The sequence below is a fragment of the Sinocyclocheilus grahami genome, unplaced genomic scaffold (assembly GCF_001515645.1).
Source record: "Sinocyclocheilus grahami isolate Dianchi unplaced genomic scaffold, SAMN03320097.WGS_v1.1 scaffold319.1, whole genome shotgun sequence".
Classification (NCBI taxonomy): domain Eukaryota; kingdom Metazoa; phylum Chordata; class Actinopteri; order Cypriniformes; family Cyprinidae; genus Sinocyclocheilus; species Sinocyclocheilus grahami.
Window position 1 is genome coordinate 306847 of NW_015505498.1, and position 20695 is coordinate 327541.

Genomic DNA, 20695 nt, shown 5'->3' on the forward strand with positions numbered 1-20695 from the left:
AACAGCTATTCAGTGCAGGACTGGATTATCGACTTTTGATCGAAGTGCCCCGGCATTCAGACAAGTCTTGGAGGACTTAGGATCAACTTAACACCTCAGTATCCTCTTGAATCTTTAGCCCGGACAGCTCCCCGGTTAGCCTCTCACCTTCCCTGGTAGCTGGGAAGTAACCGTAGCATCTCCGTTTAGCATCTTACTGGTGATCACAGCGGCAGGGGTGGTGAGCTCGGAGCATGACGGACACCCTTCGCCCGCCGTCCCTCCAGGTGCACGTCCCCGAGGACGAGTCCAGCCATGGAGAGGAGGAGGGCGGTGGGAGTGGAGGCGGTCACGACAGCCTCGTCTGGTCCAGCTCATCCACCCCCACCCTGCGGCGCCGACGGTTTAAGATGAGACGAATGAAAAAGCTGCCCAGCGAGCGGGAGCGGCTTGAGAACGGGCTGCTGCGGCACCCCGGATCCCGCTCGGCTTCCAAAGAGTACCTTCAGCTGCCCTCCATCGAAATCACGCCATCCAGCGACGAAGACGCAGCCTGGTCAAACAGCTCCACCCCGAGCGCTTCGCCCCGGCGCAAACGATTCCTGCTTCGCAAGTGGCTGAAGGTGCGAGAGAGGAAGAAGCAAGGCAGTGAGAGCAGGTTGGTGTTTCAGACATGCGGTTCAGTCACGTCACAGTTGGTGATTTCTAGCAGCAAGTACTCTTATTTTGGGATAGCTTGCCCAAAAATGCCTGACATTAAGTGTTTGGAAGACACCAGCTAGCTTTTTGTAGTTTATCCTGTAGGAGTTGGCTTAGCTGTAATAGAGTGCGGTAATGACGTATTTTTGTAGGCCACTCCGGATGTTTACTTCACACTGGTTCCCTCTACAAAAACCCAATCAGAGTTTTCCATTGGCTTTTGGATAATTACAGAAATAAGCTCTTTGATCAACAAAAGTTTATGATTCTTACACGTTTTGTTCATCGTGATTATCTTAACAAATCTTATGAATTTTGAAGCAATATAATCGGCAGAAGTAAAAAGCCAAACGTAGGCTTTAAACGAACAACATCACAGTCACATGACTTCAGTGCCACCAAAATTAAGCTCCCGTCAACTCCTTCAGGCTTTATGTAAAACATTTTTATTAAAAGTTTCAGTTTGGGGGTATTCACACAAAATGTGACTTTGCTTTGAAAAACACAACGTGGGCAGTAGAATGGGGAAAACCGCAAGGCCTTGAGACGTTTTTTTTTTTTTTTTTAAGTTATCTTATTTTAACTTGAACGCCATCTCTATAGAACGTTGTGTCCTGCATGAGACTCTGCAAAAGATAACCCAATGGTCTGCCACATTGGTCTGCCACATATTTATGTTAAAAAACAATGGACAAGTAGTGCAGTGGAATAGAAATATAGTATGCATTCTGTGTGAACTCCCCCTTAGAATAGTTGGACAACTTTAAAGGCGATTTGCTCAATATTTAGATTTTTTTTCAGATTCCTGATTTTCAAATAGTTGTATCTCAGCCAAATATAGTCCTATCATAACAAACCATACATCAGTGGAAAACTTACTGTATTTACTCAGCTTTCATATGATGTATAAATCTCAATTTCGAAAAATTGAGCCTTATGACTGGTTTTGTGGTCCAGGGTCACACACACACACACACACACACACATATATATATATATATATATATATATATATATATATATATATATATATATATATATATATATATATATATATATATATATATATATATATATATATATATATATATATATATATATATATATATATATATATATATATATATATATATATATATATATATATATATATATATATATATATATATATATATATATATATATATATATATATATATATATATATATATATATATATATATATATATATATATATATATATATATATATATATATATATATATATATATATATATATATATATATATATACAATGAGGCTGTAAAAGTAGACTAGTGAGTTGATGACAGTAGATGAAATGTTTGCATGATGATGTTTAATGTCCCAGACAAGCTCTGTAGTCACATTTAGCCACTTGTTAGGCATCGTTTTTTTCAAGTAAAAACTTTTTAAAAAATCACAGGGGAATATTACTGATGTATTTATGTTGTAGAATTAATTGTGAACTTATCTTGAGCTTATGTTCACCCAAAACAAAACATACAAGATGGAACCAGAACTCCTTTCCTTGTCTGGGAAGCCAGTATTAAAGGTATTAAAAATGATTTTACTTTTTGTATTATTTATTTATTTATTTATTTGTTTGTTGGTTTGGTTGTTTAGCTTGTTTATTTTTATTTTTATTATTTAAGATTTTATTTATGTTTTTTAAGTGTTTATTTGAAATCATCTGTCTGTAGCATGCAACTTTATTTAGCAATTTTATTTTTGGTTTATTAACAAATTATCTTGCCAAGTTGTTGCAGAGAGCACACTGACTGTTGAATTGAAAGTTTAACTTGCTAAATGCAATAGTTTTGGCCAGTGGTGGTTCTAGGTCACTTTGTGGTGTATTAATGATAATGAGCAGCCCACAGTAGATTATCTCTCTTATTACATTGGCTACTTAATAAAAAATTAGATAATAAACCAAATAACCCGCAAGACCTGCCCAAATGCTCCAGCTGGGAAAGAGAGACAGTAGAGTTACAGTAGCTGAGTCTCTGCCTCTCTTGATGCTTTTACAGTAATTTGCACTAGGAAGTTGAGAAGCCACAAAAACTGATTCGGCTGGGATATTAAAAACAATATTTGTTTACCTCTGATGATTTGCATCATTTCATATCATGTTTCATATGCAAGCTGTGAGCTACAGCTACATCCTGTATTGTAGATTCAGTTCTAAGCAGAAAGCGAGTCCTTGAGTAATGCACTTATATCCGGGGTCTCCGGCACGCTGTGCTGTAGGTTGCTTTAAAAAAAACAGGACTGCTAAACGGAAAGTAATAAATGTTTCTTTACAGGAGAGCCCGTAATGTAATTTAGCGGCACAAGTTTAATTTTGTGGCTCATTTAAAACAATGAGAGGAAAATACATTGAATTACAAAGTCTGTGGTGTCTGTGTGAAAGAGATGTCCCTTTAAAGCTCAAACGATTTCAGACCACATTTTCATGAAGTATAGGAGAAAATGTGAGCTAAGGAAGTCAGAGAAAGTGTGGTGTAGAGAAGGTGTAATAGCACTGCCGTTACGTTTGGGTGATTTCAGTCCAGACTGCTTCGTTGATTATAATGGGAGCAATTTCTTTTTGATGCATCATGTGTACAGTCAGTGTAGGTGCAGTGAAACTTAGTGCATTAAATGTAGAATTCAACTGATGTGCAGTCACAAAGTGACAGATGTGCAACTCTTCATACAGTATATAGATTAGTGTACAATACCTTCAGTTACTACGCAACTTTTCTTTTAGTCTTCGTAATTTTGAATCAGTATGACAATTTCAGCAGTTTATTTAAGAACCCCCCCCCCCCTGTTTAGTTAGTTTTATATTTTACTGTCACCACATCTACAGCTGATGCTAATTTGTTAGGCCATTTCTTATCTTATCCTATCTTATCTTATATTATCTCAACTTATTTATTTTGTTTTATTTTGCTGTTATTGGGTTACGTACATGTGTTGTTGTTTTGTGTTTGTTAATTATAGCAGATATGTGCAAAGTTCAAGTCAAGACCACCAGACAAACCTTCAAGGTTTCATTTTAACCAGATGATAAGATCAGATCATGTTAATATGGTTGAACACTGGAAACACGAGACTCAGCATTGTGCTCACTGACCTTTAGACTGTGAAGCTAGAAGAAAACTGCATCAACATCAACCCATTATTCTTATTTCAATTTCATGTTTATTTTTTTATAATATTTTGTTAATTGTGATCAATGTCTTTTTTTGTGTGTGTGTGTGTGTGTGCGTGTGCGTGTGCGTGTGCGTGTGCGTGTGCGTGTGTGTGTGTGTGTGTGTGAGCCTAAACAGGCATCACTTTTAGTGATGCACATATCATCCACAATAATAATCTCAACCACCCAGAATGCTCTCACCTTGCACCATTTGTACTATCATCATGAATGTTATGCCAAATGTTATGCACACGGCGGGCTAGAGTGAGCGGCGGCAGGCGGGATGTGACGACCCCAGGCTGGACTCCGCTTCGTCCACGGTGAAAGCGATCCACAGCGCAAAATTGATGTATTTCCTCAGCAACCAGCACAAATCAGCTCTAGGCATGATGAAGTGGATATCGTCCTCTTTTGGAAGTCCAAACAAAGTAGTTTCGCCTTCACAACATGGCGGTGGCGGCACCAACAATACTACAGCGAGAATAAAAGTTACGCCTTCTTTCTTTGCGTGAACATTTGGGCGGCGTTATGCAAATCTTCCCACATCGTGAGGTAGACATGTGGGGGCGTGTTCGAACGAGCTGTTTTAGGTAGGCGTGGTTGACTCTTAAATTTTATAAAGAATATCTCTTTGGATTTGAGACTTTAGTCTTTGCAACTTTACAGATCTTCTTTATGCACCAAGAGCTTGTAACACTCCAAAGAGAAAGGAAAAATTGAAATCGCATCATATTACCCCTTTAAATATAGGGTCCACGTGGGTGCAAAAAAAAAAAGTGTTAAATTTAGTTGCATGAAATATAAGGCCATAAAGTCTTAAATACCTTAAATGGTATAAGAAAAGTCTTAATTATCATTTCAAGAGGTCTTAAATTTGTGGATGGACAGACAAGAATTGCAGAATGGATTAATTAATGCACGTTTCAAGGTTAAAATGCGGCGAGGGTGTTTTTATATCCGTGTATCTCTGAAGGGAACCGACTGCCTTGAGAAAAGTTTCTATGGCATTTTCATTTCATCTTACCTGGAATGCCTGATAATGTAGCATTTATAAGTGCAGCGCTGCTTTGTGCGACAGATTTTATAGCACGCATTCTTAAACCATCTGCGAATCCTCTCAAGCAACTGAGCAATTCCCAAGCAGTCCACCTGTCTAAATCAAAAGTGTAATGTGTCAAGATGTGTCAAAACACGAGTATGTGGTGAGTTTATGTAGCTTAATGTTGAACATAGAAGGCAGATTAATGGTTAAACAGTTTGCTATACTGATACTTTGCCTCTTTGAAGTATCAGCAAGAAACTCAGAAGCTGCCAAATAAGACCACATTCATTATCAATCCAGCAGAAAGGTGGGGATACAAAAGCTGAATTCAGTGTTTTTGAAGTGTCTATAAGAAATAAGACAAGCATAACTTTTGGAACAATTCAGAATTTAAGCTCGGGTTAGTTTACAGCCAATATAAGCACAGTAGTTAAAGTATTCCTGCTCATATCTCATCTTTGTGTGCTATTCTATAATATCTGAATCTGGGATCAGTGAGGTCTCTTATCTGGGCTTGTGTGTGCAGTGTCTCATCTCGTAGGTTTTCTCGTGCTGCTGAGATGCATCCAGACCTTTCACAGTCTGCCTTGTTCTGATAAGAGGTGCTATTTTAAGACATGGGGAACTTATAAGTGTGACCCTTCCAGCTGAGAGAGTCTGTGGATGTTGTTAATATTTCAGATATAAGAGTTGTTTTTTTCACTGCAGGAGGGGAGTAGGTGTAAAACTGTTCTCATAATGCAAGGTTAAAGTCTGTGGGAAAGCCTTAAACTGAGTGCTTTACTTGTTTAGTGAGCATCTGATTGGAAGAGCTGCATGATGGACTGTGAATTTATATTTATTATAAAATGTATTAATTTATACACTACCATTCAAAGTTTGGGGTCGGTAAGATTTGTTTATGTTTTAACTACAGTAAAACTACAGTAAAACTGTGAAATATTATTACAATTTAAATAACTGTTTTCTATTTGAATATGTTTTAAAATGTAATTTATTCCTGTGATGCAAAGTTGAGTCGTCAGTGTCGCATGATTCTTCAGAAATCATTCTAATATGCTGATTTTCTGCTTTCTGTTTTCATGGAAACCATGATACTTTTTTTCAGGATTCTTTGATGATTTTCATCAGGATTTCTTAGATGAAAATGAATAGAAAGGTCAAAAGAAAATATTGAATTTGAAATCGCCATTGTTTTAACATTATAAATGTCTATTATTGTCACTTTTGATCAATTTAATGCATCCTTCCTGCATTAAAAGTATTAATGAAAAATGTCCCCAAATGAGCGACTTAGTAAATAAATATAAATTGATACTTCAAAATATTTATTAATATCATATGTCATACTTATATTTCAACTCATTTATATTTATAGTGAATTAAAACATCTTTGATTTATCCAAAACCTTGCGGCTCATCATACGATTGGGCGAGCTTGTGCTCATTTTTAGGTGATTGCGGACTCAATTTGTGATTAAGGAGAGAGCGGGCATGAACCTGTTTTCCCGTTGGCGTTCCAGGTTCCCTGTGACCACACTGATTCAGCAGTGCTGAAATAGAGGAAGCTGTGATGGAGAGATGCTAATGTAGCTAAAAGCAGATGGCTTCCACTCATTGTTCTGCTATCTCTTGGTTATTTTGGTTGTGGTATCATTCACTCGTCATCATTACTGGGTGAGGGTTAGGGACAGATGCTCTATTCCAAAATGTCTGCATTTTCTATTAAAGCACGTAACCAGCAAAGCTTAATACTCTTGTTTTTGCTCAGTGATTGTTTGACGGGTGAGTAGGCGGTCATTTGATCTCACTCAGGACATTTACACTATGAAGGCCAATTGCAGTGTGCTCATTGTGACTGCCAAAATTTGGACCCTGTTTACACCTGCATTTTAGTGCTGAGCACTTGATTCAAGAGCTTTTCATGCCTCTTCACTGTATGATTGTATTACAGGTGCATGCTTGTGGCATAACAACACTCGTCATTCCATTCTAGCCGGAACTGACAGTTTTCATTGTTTATTTTTGGCTAGGAGAATGACAAGATGGCAGTGTAATAGTGACACATTGATTTAAAAACAGAATGAATGACAACTGAAGCGCACCGAAGAGCGAGGTGTGTGTTAGAGTCTTACAGCAGAGCAGTTGATAGTGCATGTATAAAAGATATAGTGTCTCACACACCTGAATCAATCGCACTGTATGTGTGTCAGGCCTAATATAAACTCCAAAAAATGTAGAAGTCCAGCACGCCTTACAAAAGTTTTTAGCTTAGTAACAGTTCGGTCAGTCGACTTTCCTCAGGCTCACAAAACACTCAAAAAAAAAGAAACCGCTCAAATTGCAAATTATCGAATTGTAGAATTATGTTTGTGTTTGTGCTTTCTTTTAGATTATTTTTAATTCTATATTAATAATTCTATATTAGTTGTAGGGCTGGGTGACTTTCCTAATTTTATCAGTTATCCAAATGTTTTGAATAAAAGTATTAGATATCTTGACAACATGTCAATGATAACAGTTAAGAGAGAAAAAAAAATGATCCAACCGTATTAACGTTGAAAATATTGCTAGTCCTATAAGGGGATATTCATAAAAATGTGTTTGTATTGAAAAACATGAGACATAGAATGGTGGAAAACACTCAAGGTTATAAGATGCGAGTTGAATTTCTTTTAGCTGGAGTGCCACATTTTTAGAAAGCCATTTCATGTGCAAGACGCTGCAAAAGACACACACAAGCAAAACGGTCAAAACATCCATCAAGCACATGTTTACATAGAAAAAAAAAACTTTCTTTGAGTAGATGGTTTTGCAAGTTTTTAATGAAGAGAATGTTAACTGAATCATGTTGTAGTTACGTTTTTAAGTTGATATTAAAGTTAAACATAAAAACAAATCGAAATAGTTACCATGAATCTGTCAAACATTCTAAAAAAATGCCATTTGAATAAACACGCGGTAGACCAGCGGGTTCCTAGTCTGACGTCAGCCTGTGCCGTTGGCCTGAAAGCACTGGGGGTTTGTTTCAGCAGCAGTTAAAACACACACAAAGCGTCAGACAGGCAACAGTGATGAATGATTCAAGTGTTCTAGGCCACACCGAGCCTCAATCCACTCTAGTTAGCAGGCAAGTTATACGTAAGGACCCTTTCTGAGAAAAGTCCAGACCCTCGGGCATGTGTGCATAAACTCGCATTCAGACAGAGGCTAAATCTCCAGTGTCTTAAACAAACAAAATTCGCCCACACGGGTCAAATGCTGTCAGACCAACTCACCATAAATGAGAAATTTGCCTGCGTAGTTTGAATTGCAGATAGGAGTTTCCTGTCGGTGTGTAGCCTGTAGTCACCACAAGCAAATACCTGCACGCACCTGAGCGTGTCTCCCATAAATCCCTGCAGCTGATGGAACGAGGAGATCCAGCATGCCCAATGGGATTTTTTTTGTACTTCATACTAGAATAGACAATCGGTTGCTTTTTACTGCTTCAAATTGCATCACAATGTCCACATGTTGTACATTTATTGATGAAGTTTAAATTAAGGATGCACTGACATTTTGGGACCAAGAGAGAAAAAATAAATAAATAAAAAACTGAAATCCATGGCTGAAACACTGACTGAAAAAAAACTTTGAAATGTGAAGTGATACTGGTTTTAGTGTGAATGGGAAATCTTGTTATTTAAGGAGCGGGAACAATACTAATCTAATAGTGACCAAAGAACTGGTAACGAGGATGAGAATTGAATGAATATTATAAAAATTCACTGGAGATTTTTAATCTAAATAGCATGAATTTGAAAAGAATTCAAAAACCCTTTGTTCAGCGTTGGTTTCAGAAACCCTTATAAAGCATGTAAAGCACTGCTAGTGTTTTTCAGCGATTATTCCTGGGATTGAATGCTGTTAACGGTGTCTGTATGACTGCACCCTCTTGTGGAGAAATCATAGGGACACTTTTATCAAACAGAAAATACCACATGCAACTGACCGCTACTTATAAAAAATGTTAGCCATTTTATCACACGTTACAAAATATAATGGTTTGTATTTTAGACTCTAGGCATGAAACCTTTGCTACACTACCATTCTAAAGTTTGGGGTCAGTAGGATATATATATATATGTTTTTTTAATTAATTAATACTTTTATTCAGCAAGGACAAGGTAAACTGATCAAAAGTGACAGTAAAGACAATGTTACAAAATATTTTTTTTGGATATATACTGTATATTTGAAAAATCTTCATTCTTATTTTGTGAAAAAACTGTACTTGATGTACTGTACATGAACTGTACAGAGTTGTGCAATAATCAGAAATGTTTCTTGAGCAGCAAATCAGCATATTAAAATGATTTCTGAAGATCATGTGACACTGAAGACTGGAGTAATGATGCTGGAAATTCAGCTTTGATCACAGGAATAAATTACATTTTAAAATATAATGAAACAGAAAACATAATATGTAACTATATTATTATAAATGCTGCCTTGGTGAGCATATGAGACTTCTTTCAAAAACCTACATCAAACAGTAGTGTATTTAGTAGTTAGACAGACACGTGTTTAATGTTGTCACGACACGTTGATTGACATTTATCATTTATCATTATGACTGTTTTCCAGCAGTCAGCAGAGTAGTCAACAGAGCAGCCAGCAGAGCAGCCATGACGACGATTCCAGCCGCTTCCTGACTCCCTTCATCCGTGAGGACAGGTGAGTACACTGTGTGAGTGTCTGCATGCACTGTACTTATCAGAAACATCAATACTTTTTTAGAAATGAATTGATGTGCAGAGATGTTCAGACTCCCAGAGCTCAGGGTGCAAAGAGGAAGCCTTAGATAATGTTCAACTCAGTGACTTTAACAAGCATGAAAGGCATAGAAATGGATTAAACAGCCAAGCTTGATCTGGTAATTGTAAAAGTTTAACGTTTACGGTGACTGGCTGAGTGGAAAAACCTCCTGGTGATTCAAAATATCTGCTCTGAAATGCCTTTCAGGAGAGGACTTTAAACTTTTAATATCATTTGATAGAGAGCAGTTTGTAGATTTGTCTGTCATGATCTCAAAATGTTTCAAAATGTTCCTTACATGTACATTTATACATTTAGCAGACACGTAAATTCACATTCACAAAGACACATTCTGTTGCACAGAATCAAACTTGCAGTTTTGAGAGAGAAACAATACAGATAAGTCGCATTGGTGTTTATTATTACATTGAAATATATTTTTTTTTTTGCAATATTCAGGACAGAGCAGGAATTAAACATATAAGTATAAAACAAACAGTGACATTCGTTATAAACATCATTTATTTTAAACACCAAGCCTAAACAGATATATTTAAAGTTCAATTTGTAAATACATTTGTTTTTAAATATGTTTTGCATACTTTATGGTAATTGCATCACATTTCACATTAATATTAAGAAATGATTGATTCATTATTGTTCATTGCTAGCTCATGCTTTGTCAAGATCAAACACACTGAAGGCTGGAATACACTCAAATCTGAATACATTTTTAGACACTAGGCATCATACACTTGTTGACTTTGTAAATGGCTACAGAGAAAAACAGGGCATCATACACTAAACGACACTTTTGGTGACCGTGACTAACCATGTTTTCAGGTAATTTCAAATGCAGAGACTCGTGACAAATGAAAAAAAAAAATGTGTTGTAAAATCTGCTTAAAATATCAAACATGTCTGATATCCTTTAACTGGATGGAATCACAGTCTGAAGCTAAAAAATCTGTCTGTGTGCATCATACACTAAGTGATTTTTTTTGCTAAATATTTTAACTCAGACTGCGGACCATCTTTAAGCAGCTAGTGAACTAAAGTTTGGGACAAAATTCTGGTCAGAAGTTGTGTAATATATTCCAGCTTTACCATGCACCTCAAACTGATAAAAACACTGTTGATTTTCTCACAGGGCTGACAGCGGAGCAGACAAGTGTAGGTAAGTGTGTGTGTGTGTGTGTGTGTGTGTGTGTGTGTGTGTGTGGTAAATATAGTAATCTTGATTCACATATCTCTGCAAACCTCAGTGCAAAGGTTGTTTTGTTTGCGATATATCTCAGAGCCCCGCTGTACTTTTGTGAAGTTGAGCCCTGAATACAGTTGCAAGCTACGGAATGCCATTGCTTGCCTTTTTATTGGACAAACAGCTCTGATCACAATGCCTGGGAACAAACAGAGCTGGGGCTTCAGCCGTTTCGCTTTCTCTTCATTTCTGTATCTGACCTCCAAACAAGACATAGTAAAGGCCAAACATCTGAGCTGTAGTTGTGGGATTAGAGATAAGCGTCTGTAATTGTCCAGGAGCAGAAGGTAAGTGAAGGCCAAACACAGATTAGATCTTGTTTTGAGTCCGAGGAACTGATGCTTTTAAGCAGTTTTGTCAGTACGGTTGCATTTGTTCGTGTTCTGTGCATGGAAATGTTCAAATCCTCTCTGTAAAACACTCTCTACAAATGTTTCATTCGTGATAATTGCACTTACATCTGTTTCTGAACAAAGTTTTTTCACTGGAGTGTTTCTACATCAGCTCCTGTAGAGAAGTGCTGCGTGATTCTGATGATCTCTCTACAGCTGAATATAAAGGTGCTTTAAGATGTACTTCACAAAACTTTCAAAGGTTTAAAGTGAAGTGAAGTGAAGTGACATGTGGCCAAGTATGGTGCCCCATACTAGGAATTAGTACTCTGCATTTATCCCATCCAAAGTGCACACACACAGCAGTGAACACACACACACCGTGAACACACACCCGGAGCAGTGGGCAGCCATTTTTTGCTGCCCGGGGAAAGAGCGCTGTACATTCACTTTGGGTTACGAGTCCGACTCTCTAACCATTAAGCCACGACTTCCCTAGAACATGCTTAAGGCATAGAGTAGGACTTAAAGTGATAGTCCATGCAAATATTAAAATTCTGTCATTTGCTCACCCTCCACTTACTACAAACCTATATGAGTTTCTTTCTTCTGTTCAACATAAAAGAATATATTTTGAAGAATGTTGGTAACCAACCAGTTGCCATACTATGAAATTCAATGGATGCCATCAACTGTTTGGTTACTGGTAGCTATTGACTCCCATAGTATTTTCCCCCCATACTATGGAATGGCTCAATGGCTACCATCAACTTTTTTTGTGCTCAACAGGGAAAAAACCTCAGAAGGGTTTGGAATAACTTGAGGGTGAGTAAATGATGACATAATTTTCATTTGTGGGTGAATCATCCCTTTAAACTGAAGTTTTTGAAACTTCCCTTTCACATTGCCAATGAGACTGTGATGCATTGAGTAGTAATCACTGTGTTAAATGCATTAGATGCTCTTTGTGGACTTCTATTTTTGGTTGACACGCTCTTGAAAAGAACAACACAAGAAATGTTGCATTGGTTTGTTGTTGTGACCGATCCATCCTTTGATTTGGAGGTCAAATCTTCTGTTCTGATGCTGAACAGAGGCTGGCCTTTTGTCCTGATGTTTTGCTCTGTTCTGAGTGGTCAAGACTGTTGTCTGACCACCACCACATATCAGTTTAACCAGTGACAAGAGGCACAGCCCATCTCTTTTGTTTCATGTCATTGGCCGCCTGTGGATTTATAAAAGCCTGTAAAACCCGCCACAATAGGCGCTGTGTAAAAGTGTGGGTTTAACTCATTGTCTCATGTCAATACAATATTTAACTGAGCCTTTGGCTCTCTGCAAAGGACAGCTCTCTAGAGTCTCACATTGTTATTTACATGCTGCTGACCTCCTCATTTTTGGCTTATTTTTGTACATATAATAGTGTATCTGTGATATCACAATTGTTTCAACTAGAAAGTAATGAAATTAATTGGTGTTTCACACCCAGACTGCAAATGAGTGCTCTTTAACGTTGAAATAATGTCATTTTAAAGGGACAGTTCACCCAAAAATGACAATTCTGTCATTATGTATTCACCCTCATGTCGTTCCAAACCTGTGTGAGTTTCTTTCTTCTGCTGAACACAAAATAAGATATTTTGAAAAATGTTGGTAACCAAACAGTTGACGGTAGAAAGTAGTATGGAAAAAAACTACTATGGAAGTCAATGGCTACCATCAACTGTTTGGTTACCAACATTCTTTATATCTTCAATATGACCTCAGCATTTCTTGAATGTTTTCATTTATTCGCTCGCATATTATATAGAGACTTTGTTCTGTCTCTGGAATATGAAGTGCTGGAATGTGTCCAGTGATCTCTGTATGAAAGGAAGCATATGAGTGTTGTGCATATGGAGGGTCAGTCCAGGTGAAGTGTGTGACTCCGGATGAGGACATCAGCCGCAGGCTCTCCGATTCCTTGTGTAGCTGAAGAGGCAGAGCAGCGGAGGAGTGCAAATCCCTCCATCTCTCAGCCGTAGCCAGAATTAGCCTCATATTACTCACAGCCACAGCGGTTCTGCCATTTACATAACCCTGTCATCCTCACCCTCTCTTCTCCTTACTATCTACAGCACAGCTGAACCCAGCACTATACTTAGAGAAACTCAATTTATGAGAAACGAGAAAGGGAATCCTAAACTGAGAGAGAGATAAGGTGAGAGAAATTAAGTGTACACCTTCTTCAGTGCTTCTTTTCAATGGTTCCTTCAATGAAAAGGTGGAGGTTCTTTGTTGTTTTATCAACCTGCTTTGCTCTACGAGTAGGTGAGTGAATGTTAGATGGAATCAGACTCACTTTTCATTTGATTATGGTCTGTAGATTATATTGCATGATCATCATACACTCTTAAAAATGAAGGCATCTATGAGTCCATGAAGATCCATGAAGATATCAAGGAGAGATTGTGTGTTTATTTAAGCATACATTTGAAATGATTTGTGTCATAGATATGATGGCTAACCAACTACATGTGAGGAGAGCAACCTCTGCAGAAAATTTCTTCACTCAGCTCTGCTGGTGTCAGTCCTGTGTTCCCGTGTCTTGTGTTTTTCTCCCCATGACCTAGTTTCTCCCTCATGTTTATTATGTTCATTGATTTCAGCTGTTTCCCAGTTAGTTCCTTGTTTCTTAAGCCCTGTGTTTTTCCATGTCAAGCGTCCGGTATTGTTCGGTTATCCCCTTCTACGTGTGTGTTCCTTGTTCCTTGGATAAATAAAGACTTTCCGTGGCCCTCCCAGACACCACTGGACTAAGCTGGAGGGAAGGGATCCTCCGGTGTCTGGAGAGCGTCCGGCTCCGATCCAGAACCAGCCCGCCCTCAAGTCCGCCGGCCGCTCCATGTTCAAGTCCGCCAGCCGCTCCGAAGTCATGCCCGCCGGCCGCTCCTGAGTCACATCCGCAGGCTGCTTTGAAGCCAAGCCCACCTGCCGCTCAGCAGACAAGAAGTTGTGGTTCTCAATTAGGTCATTTGTTAGAGCTAAAGACGGACTCTCTCTTTGGTGACGATTGCTCACCTCCGGGAATTCTGCGGGCTAGCCGTAATGACGACGTTAGATGACGCCACACTAAACTTGCTGTTCTGGATCGGGGCCAACTAGCATCACCCCGTGGACCTCCCAGACACCACTGGACTAAGCTGGAGGGAAGGGATCCTCCGGTGTCTGGAGAGCGTCCGGCTCCGATCCAGAACCAGCCCGCCCTCAAGTCCGCCGGCCGCTCCATGTTCAAGTCCGCCAGCCGCTCCGAAGTCATGCCCGCCGGCCTCTCCTGAGTCACATCCGCAGGCTGCTTCGAAGCCAAGCCCACCTGCCGCTCAGCAGACAAGAAGTTGTGGTTCTCAATTAGGTCATTTGTTAGAGCTAAAGACGGACTCCCTCTTTGGTGACGATTGCTCACCTCTGCCTATTACTCACAGCCCCAGTAATGACCTACAGCAGCTCAGAGCTGAGGACTGTGGGAGATTTATGAACCTCATCCTCTACCGCTTTGAACCCTATAAAGCAGGGGTGCCCAAGCTCGGTCCTGGAGGGCCGGTGTCCCGTAGAGTTTAGCTCCAACCCCAATTAAACACACCTGAAGCAGCTAATCAAGCGCTTACTAGGCATACTAGAAACTTCCCGGCAGGTGTGTTGAGGCAAGTTGGAGCTAAACTCTGCAGGACACCGGCCCTCCCGGACCGAGTTTGGACACCCCTTCTATAAAGGCTGCAGTACACAAATTTCTGTTGCCTTTACATTATCAACATGATCAGTTAAGTTAAGTGAAAGTGAAAGTGAAAAGTGAAAGTGACGTTAAAAGCCTTTTAGTATAATTGTAAAATCCATAGTGAAAAATAAATAAGTATTTGAAATACATTTATTTCATGCTAAATATACTACAAATACATTTACATATTTATGTACTTAATAAAAATACCCTGCTTGTACTTTTAGTATACTAAACTGGTATACTTAAAGTCTGCTTAATTGGAACAACTAATCTTGTACTTAATGCACTTTAATTGTGCTGAAGTAGTTATGAAGTCCAACTAAAGAGATACTGAAGTATATTTCATTGTTCTAAAGTGGAACTATTGCAAGTATGCTTCAGGTACACTTTAAATATCTTGCACTTAAAGACAATGATCATGCAATCCTTATTAATAGTGACATTAAAACACATCTTTAGGCTTAATATTAAGAAATGTGCTTTGTGCACAAGCAGTACTCCAAATAAAGTTGAATTATAATTTTTTATATCAGTAACCCTAGATGATATGTCAGTAAATATGTAAATAGATTTGAGCTATAGTATATGAAATAAATGTATTGATTAAAATATGAGTGTAAAATATGATCATCAGGCTTTTGAGGAACTTTATTTGTTCATCCCTTAATCATCATTATTGCATGATATGTTTTAAAACGACAGATATTTGGTCATAAACTAAACATGTAAATATCATCTTACTGAGGCATACTATTGGGAGATACTGTCACGTTTCGCTACTGTGAGGAGCACTGAGCGAGGAACGAGGAGACCTGGAGTAAACTTAACAAACAGACTTTAATAATATCCAAGGAACCAGGAAATCACACGTAGCGAGGGAAAGACGACATTCAATACCGTACCACAAACCCAGAACAGGAAACAATTTAAATACACATGACATGACGAGGGGATGACGAGAAACACCTGGGCGCAATAACATAATTGCTAAATAAAGATACAGAGTGACAACTCATATTTATACACATTTTTTTGTAAGAAGTCTACTATATTGTTACAAAGATCTCACTGATTTACATTTCAAGGTGTCAGAATTTCATCTTACTTTTTGGTCATATAAATATATATCAGACTTTACAGTATTAAATGCAGCAGCACAGAAGATAATGAAAAACATATGAAATGGTTTTTGCTAGGGATGCACGATATATCGGCCACCATATCGGTATCGGCCCATATCGGCTAATTTTTTCTGTTATCGGTATCGGCCTGATAAGAAAATTTGGCCGATATCTTAAAGCCGATAAATAATGCATTATTTCCTTCAGAGACACTTCAGATGCGCGCTGTTCGTTTGCAGCCTTTTGTGCAATTGTACATTGTAATATTGTGTTTATTTGATGTATATCTGATTTATCTCATATAGAATGCGTTGGGTTAAGTTAAAAGAGCGCTTCAGTTTACCAGTGATCATCTTTAGCTCAGCACACGCAGCCCAAACAGCAGTGCACAACATTAATAACTATGATTGGGAATGTCGTGTATATAACATTCTAATGAGAACATTATTATAATAAAACGTTGGGAATTCTTTGGGTTTAGTTGCCGTGTTTCAGCGCGTTGTTATGGGAAGAGCGCATCCACAACAGGATCACACATTCTGACTATAGCATGCAATAACTGCGTCATTTTGTACATATATAAGTTGTAATATTATGTTTATGTTGTATTAATATTAATCTCAGGATGCATTTCCTTGAGTTAAATAAGCTGCCAGCAAAACGCTTCAGTTTACCATGTTCATTCAGCTCTTCAGCTTCAGCTTGAGCTGCAGCTCAATGGCTGCTATTTAAAACAGTGGTATTAATTTGTTACTTTTTCAAAATCATTGATACATTATTAATAACAACAACCACTTGTATTTTTCTCTTATTATTTTCATCAACAATATGGTTTAGTAATTAAAATCATTTAATTATTGTCCGTGCAGAGGCTATTCCGTTTTATTGATCTATGGCGCATTCATTTTGATTCTTTACACGTGTAATGATGTCCAGTGACTTGTTTGCATTATTTATGCATTATTTTATTTATTTGTAAGACTTTTTTATGACTAAATTTGGTAATGGGAGAGTAAAAATATTTTTAAAACGTACACCGTTCAAACTAGGCTGCTTATGTTGAAGTGTTTGGGATGTGGCTTTTAATGATGAGACCTTTTTTGTAATCAGGCTCTCAAAAAGTATATAACAATTTGGATATAGATTTATCGGCCAACATATCGGTTATCGGCTTTCAAAAATAAAGAATAATCGGTTATCGGCCAAAATTTTCATATCGGTGCATCCCTAAAAAAAAATACCGTCATGTACCGTGAAACCGGTATAATTTTGAAAAATACTGTGATATAAATTTTCGGTCATACCGCCCAGCACTAATTAGAACATTCAAGCAGTTTAAAAAAAAATTTTTTTTTAAATGTGCCATAGAGAAAACATTGCTGGCGTGCATCACGATACAAATCAATGGCAATAACATTTTAAGATATGTCAGTGCAAGTTAATTTCAGTTAAGACAGTCTTGCACCAGGCTTAAGCCTTGTCTATGAATCTGCGCATTAAAGATGTTTTTAGATAAAATTCTGTGTCTGTCCCTCCACCCGAGCAGGCCAGAATACAACCGAGGAAAAATAGGTCAGGCTTAGCATTTGCTTGAGCATAAATTTATGATTTATTTCTAAAGCCCTTAATTTAATTTAGAAGAACGAGTGATAGACTGCAGTGACTCAGAGAAAAAGTCTCAGACTGATGGATGTCACTGATGCCCGTTTTCCACCGAAATTGTGCTGGTTCTCATAGCCAGCAAAACTGCAAACAACTCGAGAACATGCAAAGATTTTGTCTTATTTAAACACATTTTAACATCCAGTGCTATTTAATTCAGGATCGACGCAGTTTTGACACACCCATCAAAAGTTACAACGGTCATAACTCAGTCAAGTAACATCCATAAATGTTTTTGGGTAGACGGAAAAAGTCAAACCAAGTACCTAATTTTTTTTAACATTCACTTACGCCGGTTGCAGTTTCTGGCCCAAGATTACCATGTTTTAGGTGGTGTAGCCAGTTTTTTTGAGGTGGGTTAAAGGGGGCTTTGGAGGTGTGGCAAAACTTAGCCAATCACTATAATTAATCAATATAACCTAATGCTTGTGAACTTACCTGAGGCCTCTGCTTGTGCTGTGACTGGCTCTGTGTCTGACCCTGCGTCTGCTCCCAGTTGCCCCGGGCCCGGCTTCCGCCCACTGAAGTCATCATTTACAGTATATACAAATAACAGTATTTACAAAAGGAATAACACCTTTAAAAGAGAAGCAGATGGGAAAATGTTACTGACAACTCTCCAAAAAATTCAAATAACAATCGTAAAAACATCACACGGTCTCGACAAACCACTGAATTAACATTAAATATGCATGCAAATAACAACGCTACACCATGTGTAGCCAAAACTGGAAGTAAACAACGTTGCTGCCTGACGCACTACCCATAAAGCGACGGCCCAAGTTTACCAGAACACCAACAGAAATTAAATTCTAGGAACTTAGAAAGCTTTGAAAAACAAGACCAAATACTGTTTACAAGTCAAGCTGCAACAAGTCAACCATAAACGCGCTTCCGGGGCTCAATATCCTCAGTTTAAAGCTTCTTTAAATGCACACAAAAACACCGTAGCCCTTCACATTTGGATTAAAATTACACCAAAAACTGTCCACCTGATGCAAGTTGCGAAATATTGCATGTGTGGTTATGCCAAACAGCCCACCGTAGCAGCTCTGCGCATAAGGAAATGTGGTGGAAGAAAGCAACTGCGCACTTTAGATCGCGCACAGAATCGGCCAGCGTGATAGAAGCACGCGGGACCAGCCGCGGGAAAACAGACGGACAAAGCTGAACAACAACAACAAAAACTCAACGGCCTTTGAACGGGCTGAGGGCGAGGATGTAGCTGTCAAACTGAGACCATGTTGGAGACGTGAACACAACCACACAGTCCATGGGTGAAAGTCATTTTATATTTCTTGAGCACTCACACTATTCCATACAGTAAATAAAACAAGGATATATGCAACAAGTAAAGTGTCTAGGAAAAGCAGCACATAAAAGGCATTCGTTTCCATGCATTGGAACGTAAACATTACCTAAGAGTATTCAATCTATCTGTAAAATAAGCATCCAACAGGTAACCTACATTACCTGTAGTGCTCTACATCAGATCTGCATACTGGGAATCCCATATTAACTTACCGACTAAAAAGTAAGCAACTGTATAAACTTGGTTAATAATAGAAAAAAAAAATCTTAGGAGGTGAAGGATTATGATAAGTCCAGGCGATGGGCCTTGGAAAAGCAACTCGATATAAACTCAAACATGCAGATCTAACGATACGATATGAAAAATGCGCACAGTTTTTTATAGTGTTAATAGGTTATTGATACGTTAAATAAAATAGACAAGAGCTAGATTATGGGTGGCTTCCGCTCTGGCCGAGTCTAATAACCTCATGGCCGGTTATCGGGCATCATGATGCTGCTGCTGCTGCCCCAAAATTAAACTTTTCCGGTTGCTAATCAACTATATGGTTTCTCAGCGTAGATTAAAGAATAGTTGGGTAAATTGTTCGTTAGATTATTCGACACGATAATATTTTGCGTCTGCAAAACTGGAATGCACACGCCCCCCGGGGTGAGGCGCACTCCCGTCGGTTCCCCTGTACACTCGACACCGAGGCTTCACCGAGGCCTACAGGCCCCGAATGATAAAAAATGAACAACAGGCGAGGTACTAACCAAAGACCCGGCTGGATGTCAGAAATGTGGAGATAACGCCGACCGACGGAGGCTTTATTGTCGACCTCCTAATCAGACGGAAACAAAACACGAACTCCTTCGCGTCCTAAATCGATTCCCCAAAGCCGACAACAAGGCCGAACCGACTCGCGCAGACAATAAACGAAAGGCTCAAAATGTACCTGTTTCTCTTCCACAGCTGACACCCGGATCACCGCGTCACGTGGTTTATCACAGCCACTGCGGCTTCACGCTCAGAGCTCAACCACGTGACGCCAACGTACGCATGTATATATATATATACCAATAGTCTATAATAACAACTTAAACCAGAATTATGCAATATATAATGTTACCCTCTAGCTGTAGTTGGGTATTTGTAATGCAAAAGCCTACCTGATCATTGATACTGATGTCAAAAAATACTTATGACAGCCTACATATTCCGTGAATAAGGACCTTGAAACTAATTTTAAATTAACTTATTTATTTAGAATAAACAATAAATAAGAACAGAATAGGTAACATGGTTGCAAATGTAGCCGTAGGTCGGTAGGTTAACTTGTTTGGGACCAAGTCACCATTTACATACGAATCTTTTGATTAAAACTAGTTACTTGTAACCAGTGCTGGGTAGTAACTGATTACACGTAATCTGGATTATGTAATTAGATTTGAACAATTAAGTATTTGTGATTAGATTAATTCAATTTTAAAGTGTTCATAAACAGATTACAGTTACTTTTTTGTAGATTGCATATTACACAATGGCAATAAAT

The 20695-nt window shown here is 38.4% G+C and overlaps 1 protein-coding gene across 1 annotated transcript in view; it reads left to right on the forward strand.

Moving 5' to 3' along the window:
• The first annotated feature begins 233 nt into the window (after window positions 1–233).
• LOC107602089 (GRAM domain-containing protein 1B-like) overlaps window positions 234–20695 on the forward strand; it is a 101626-nt gene continuing 81164 nt past the window's right edge. Inside the window, exons 1-3 of the mRNA XM_016294497.1 lie at window positions 234–637; window positions 9549–9638; window positions 10870–10896. Coding sequence (XP_016149983.1) covers window positions 234–637; window positions 9549–9638; window positions 10870–10896 — 521 coding nt within the window. The remainder of the gene's footprint in view (window positions 638–9548; window positions 9639–10869; window positions 10897–20695) is intronic.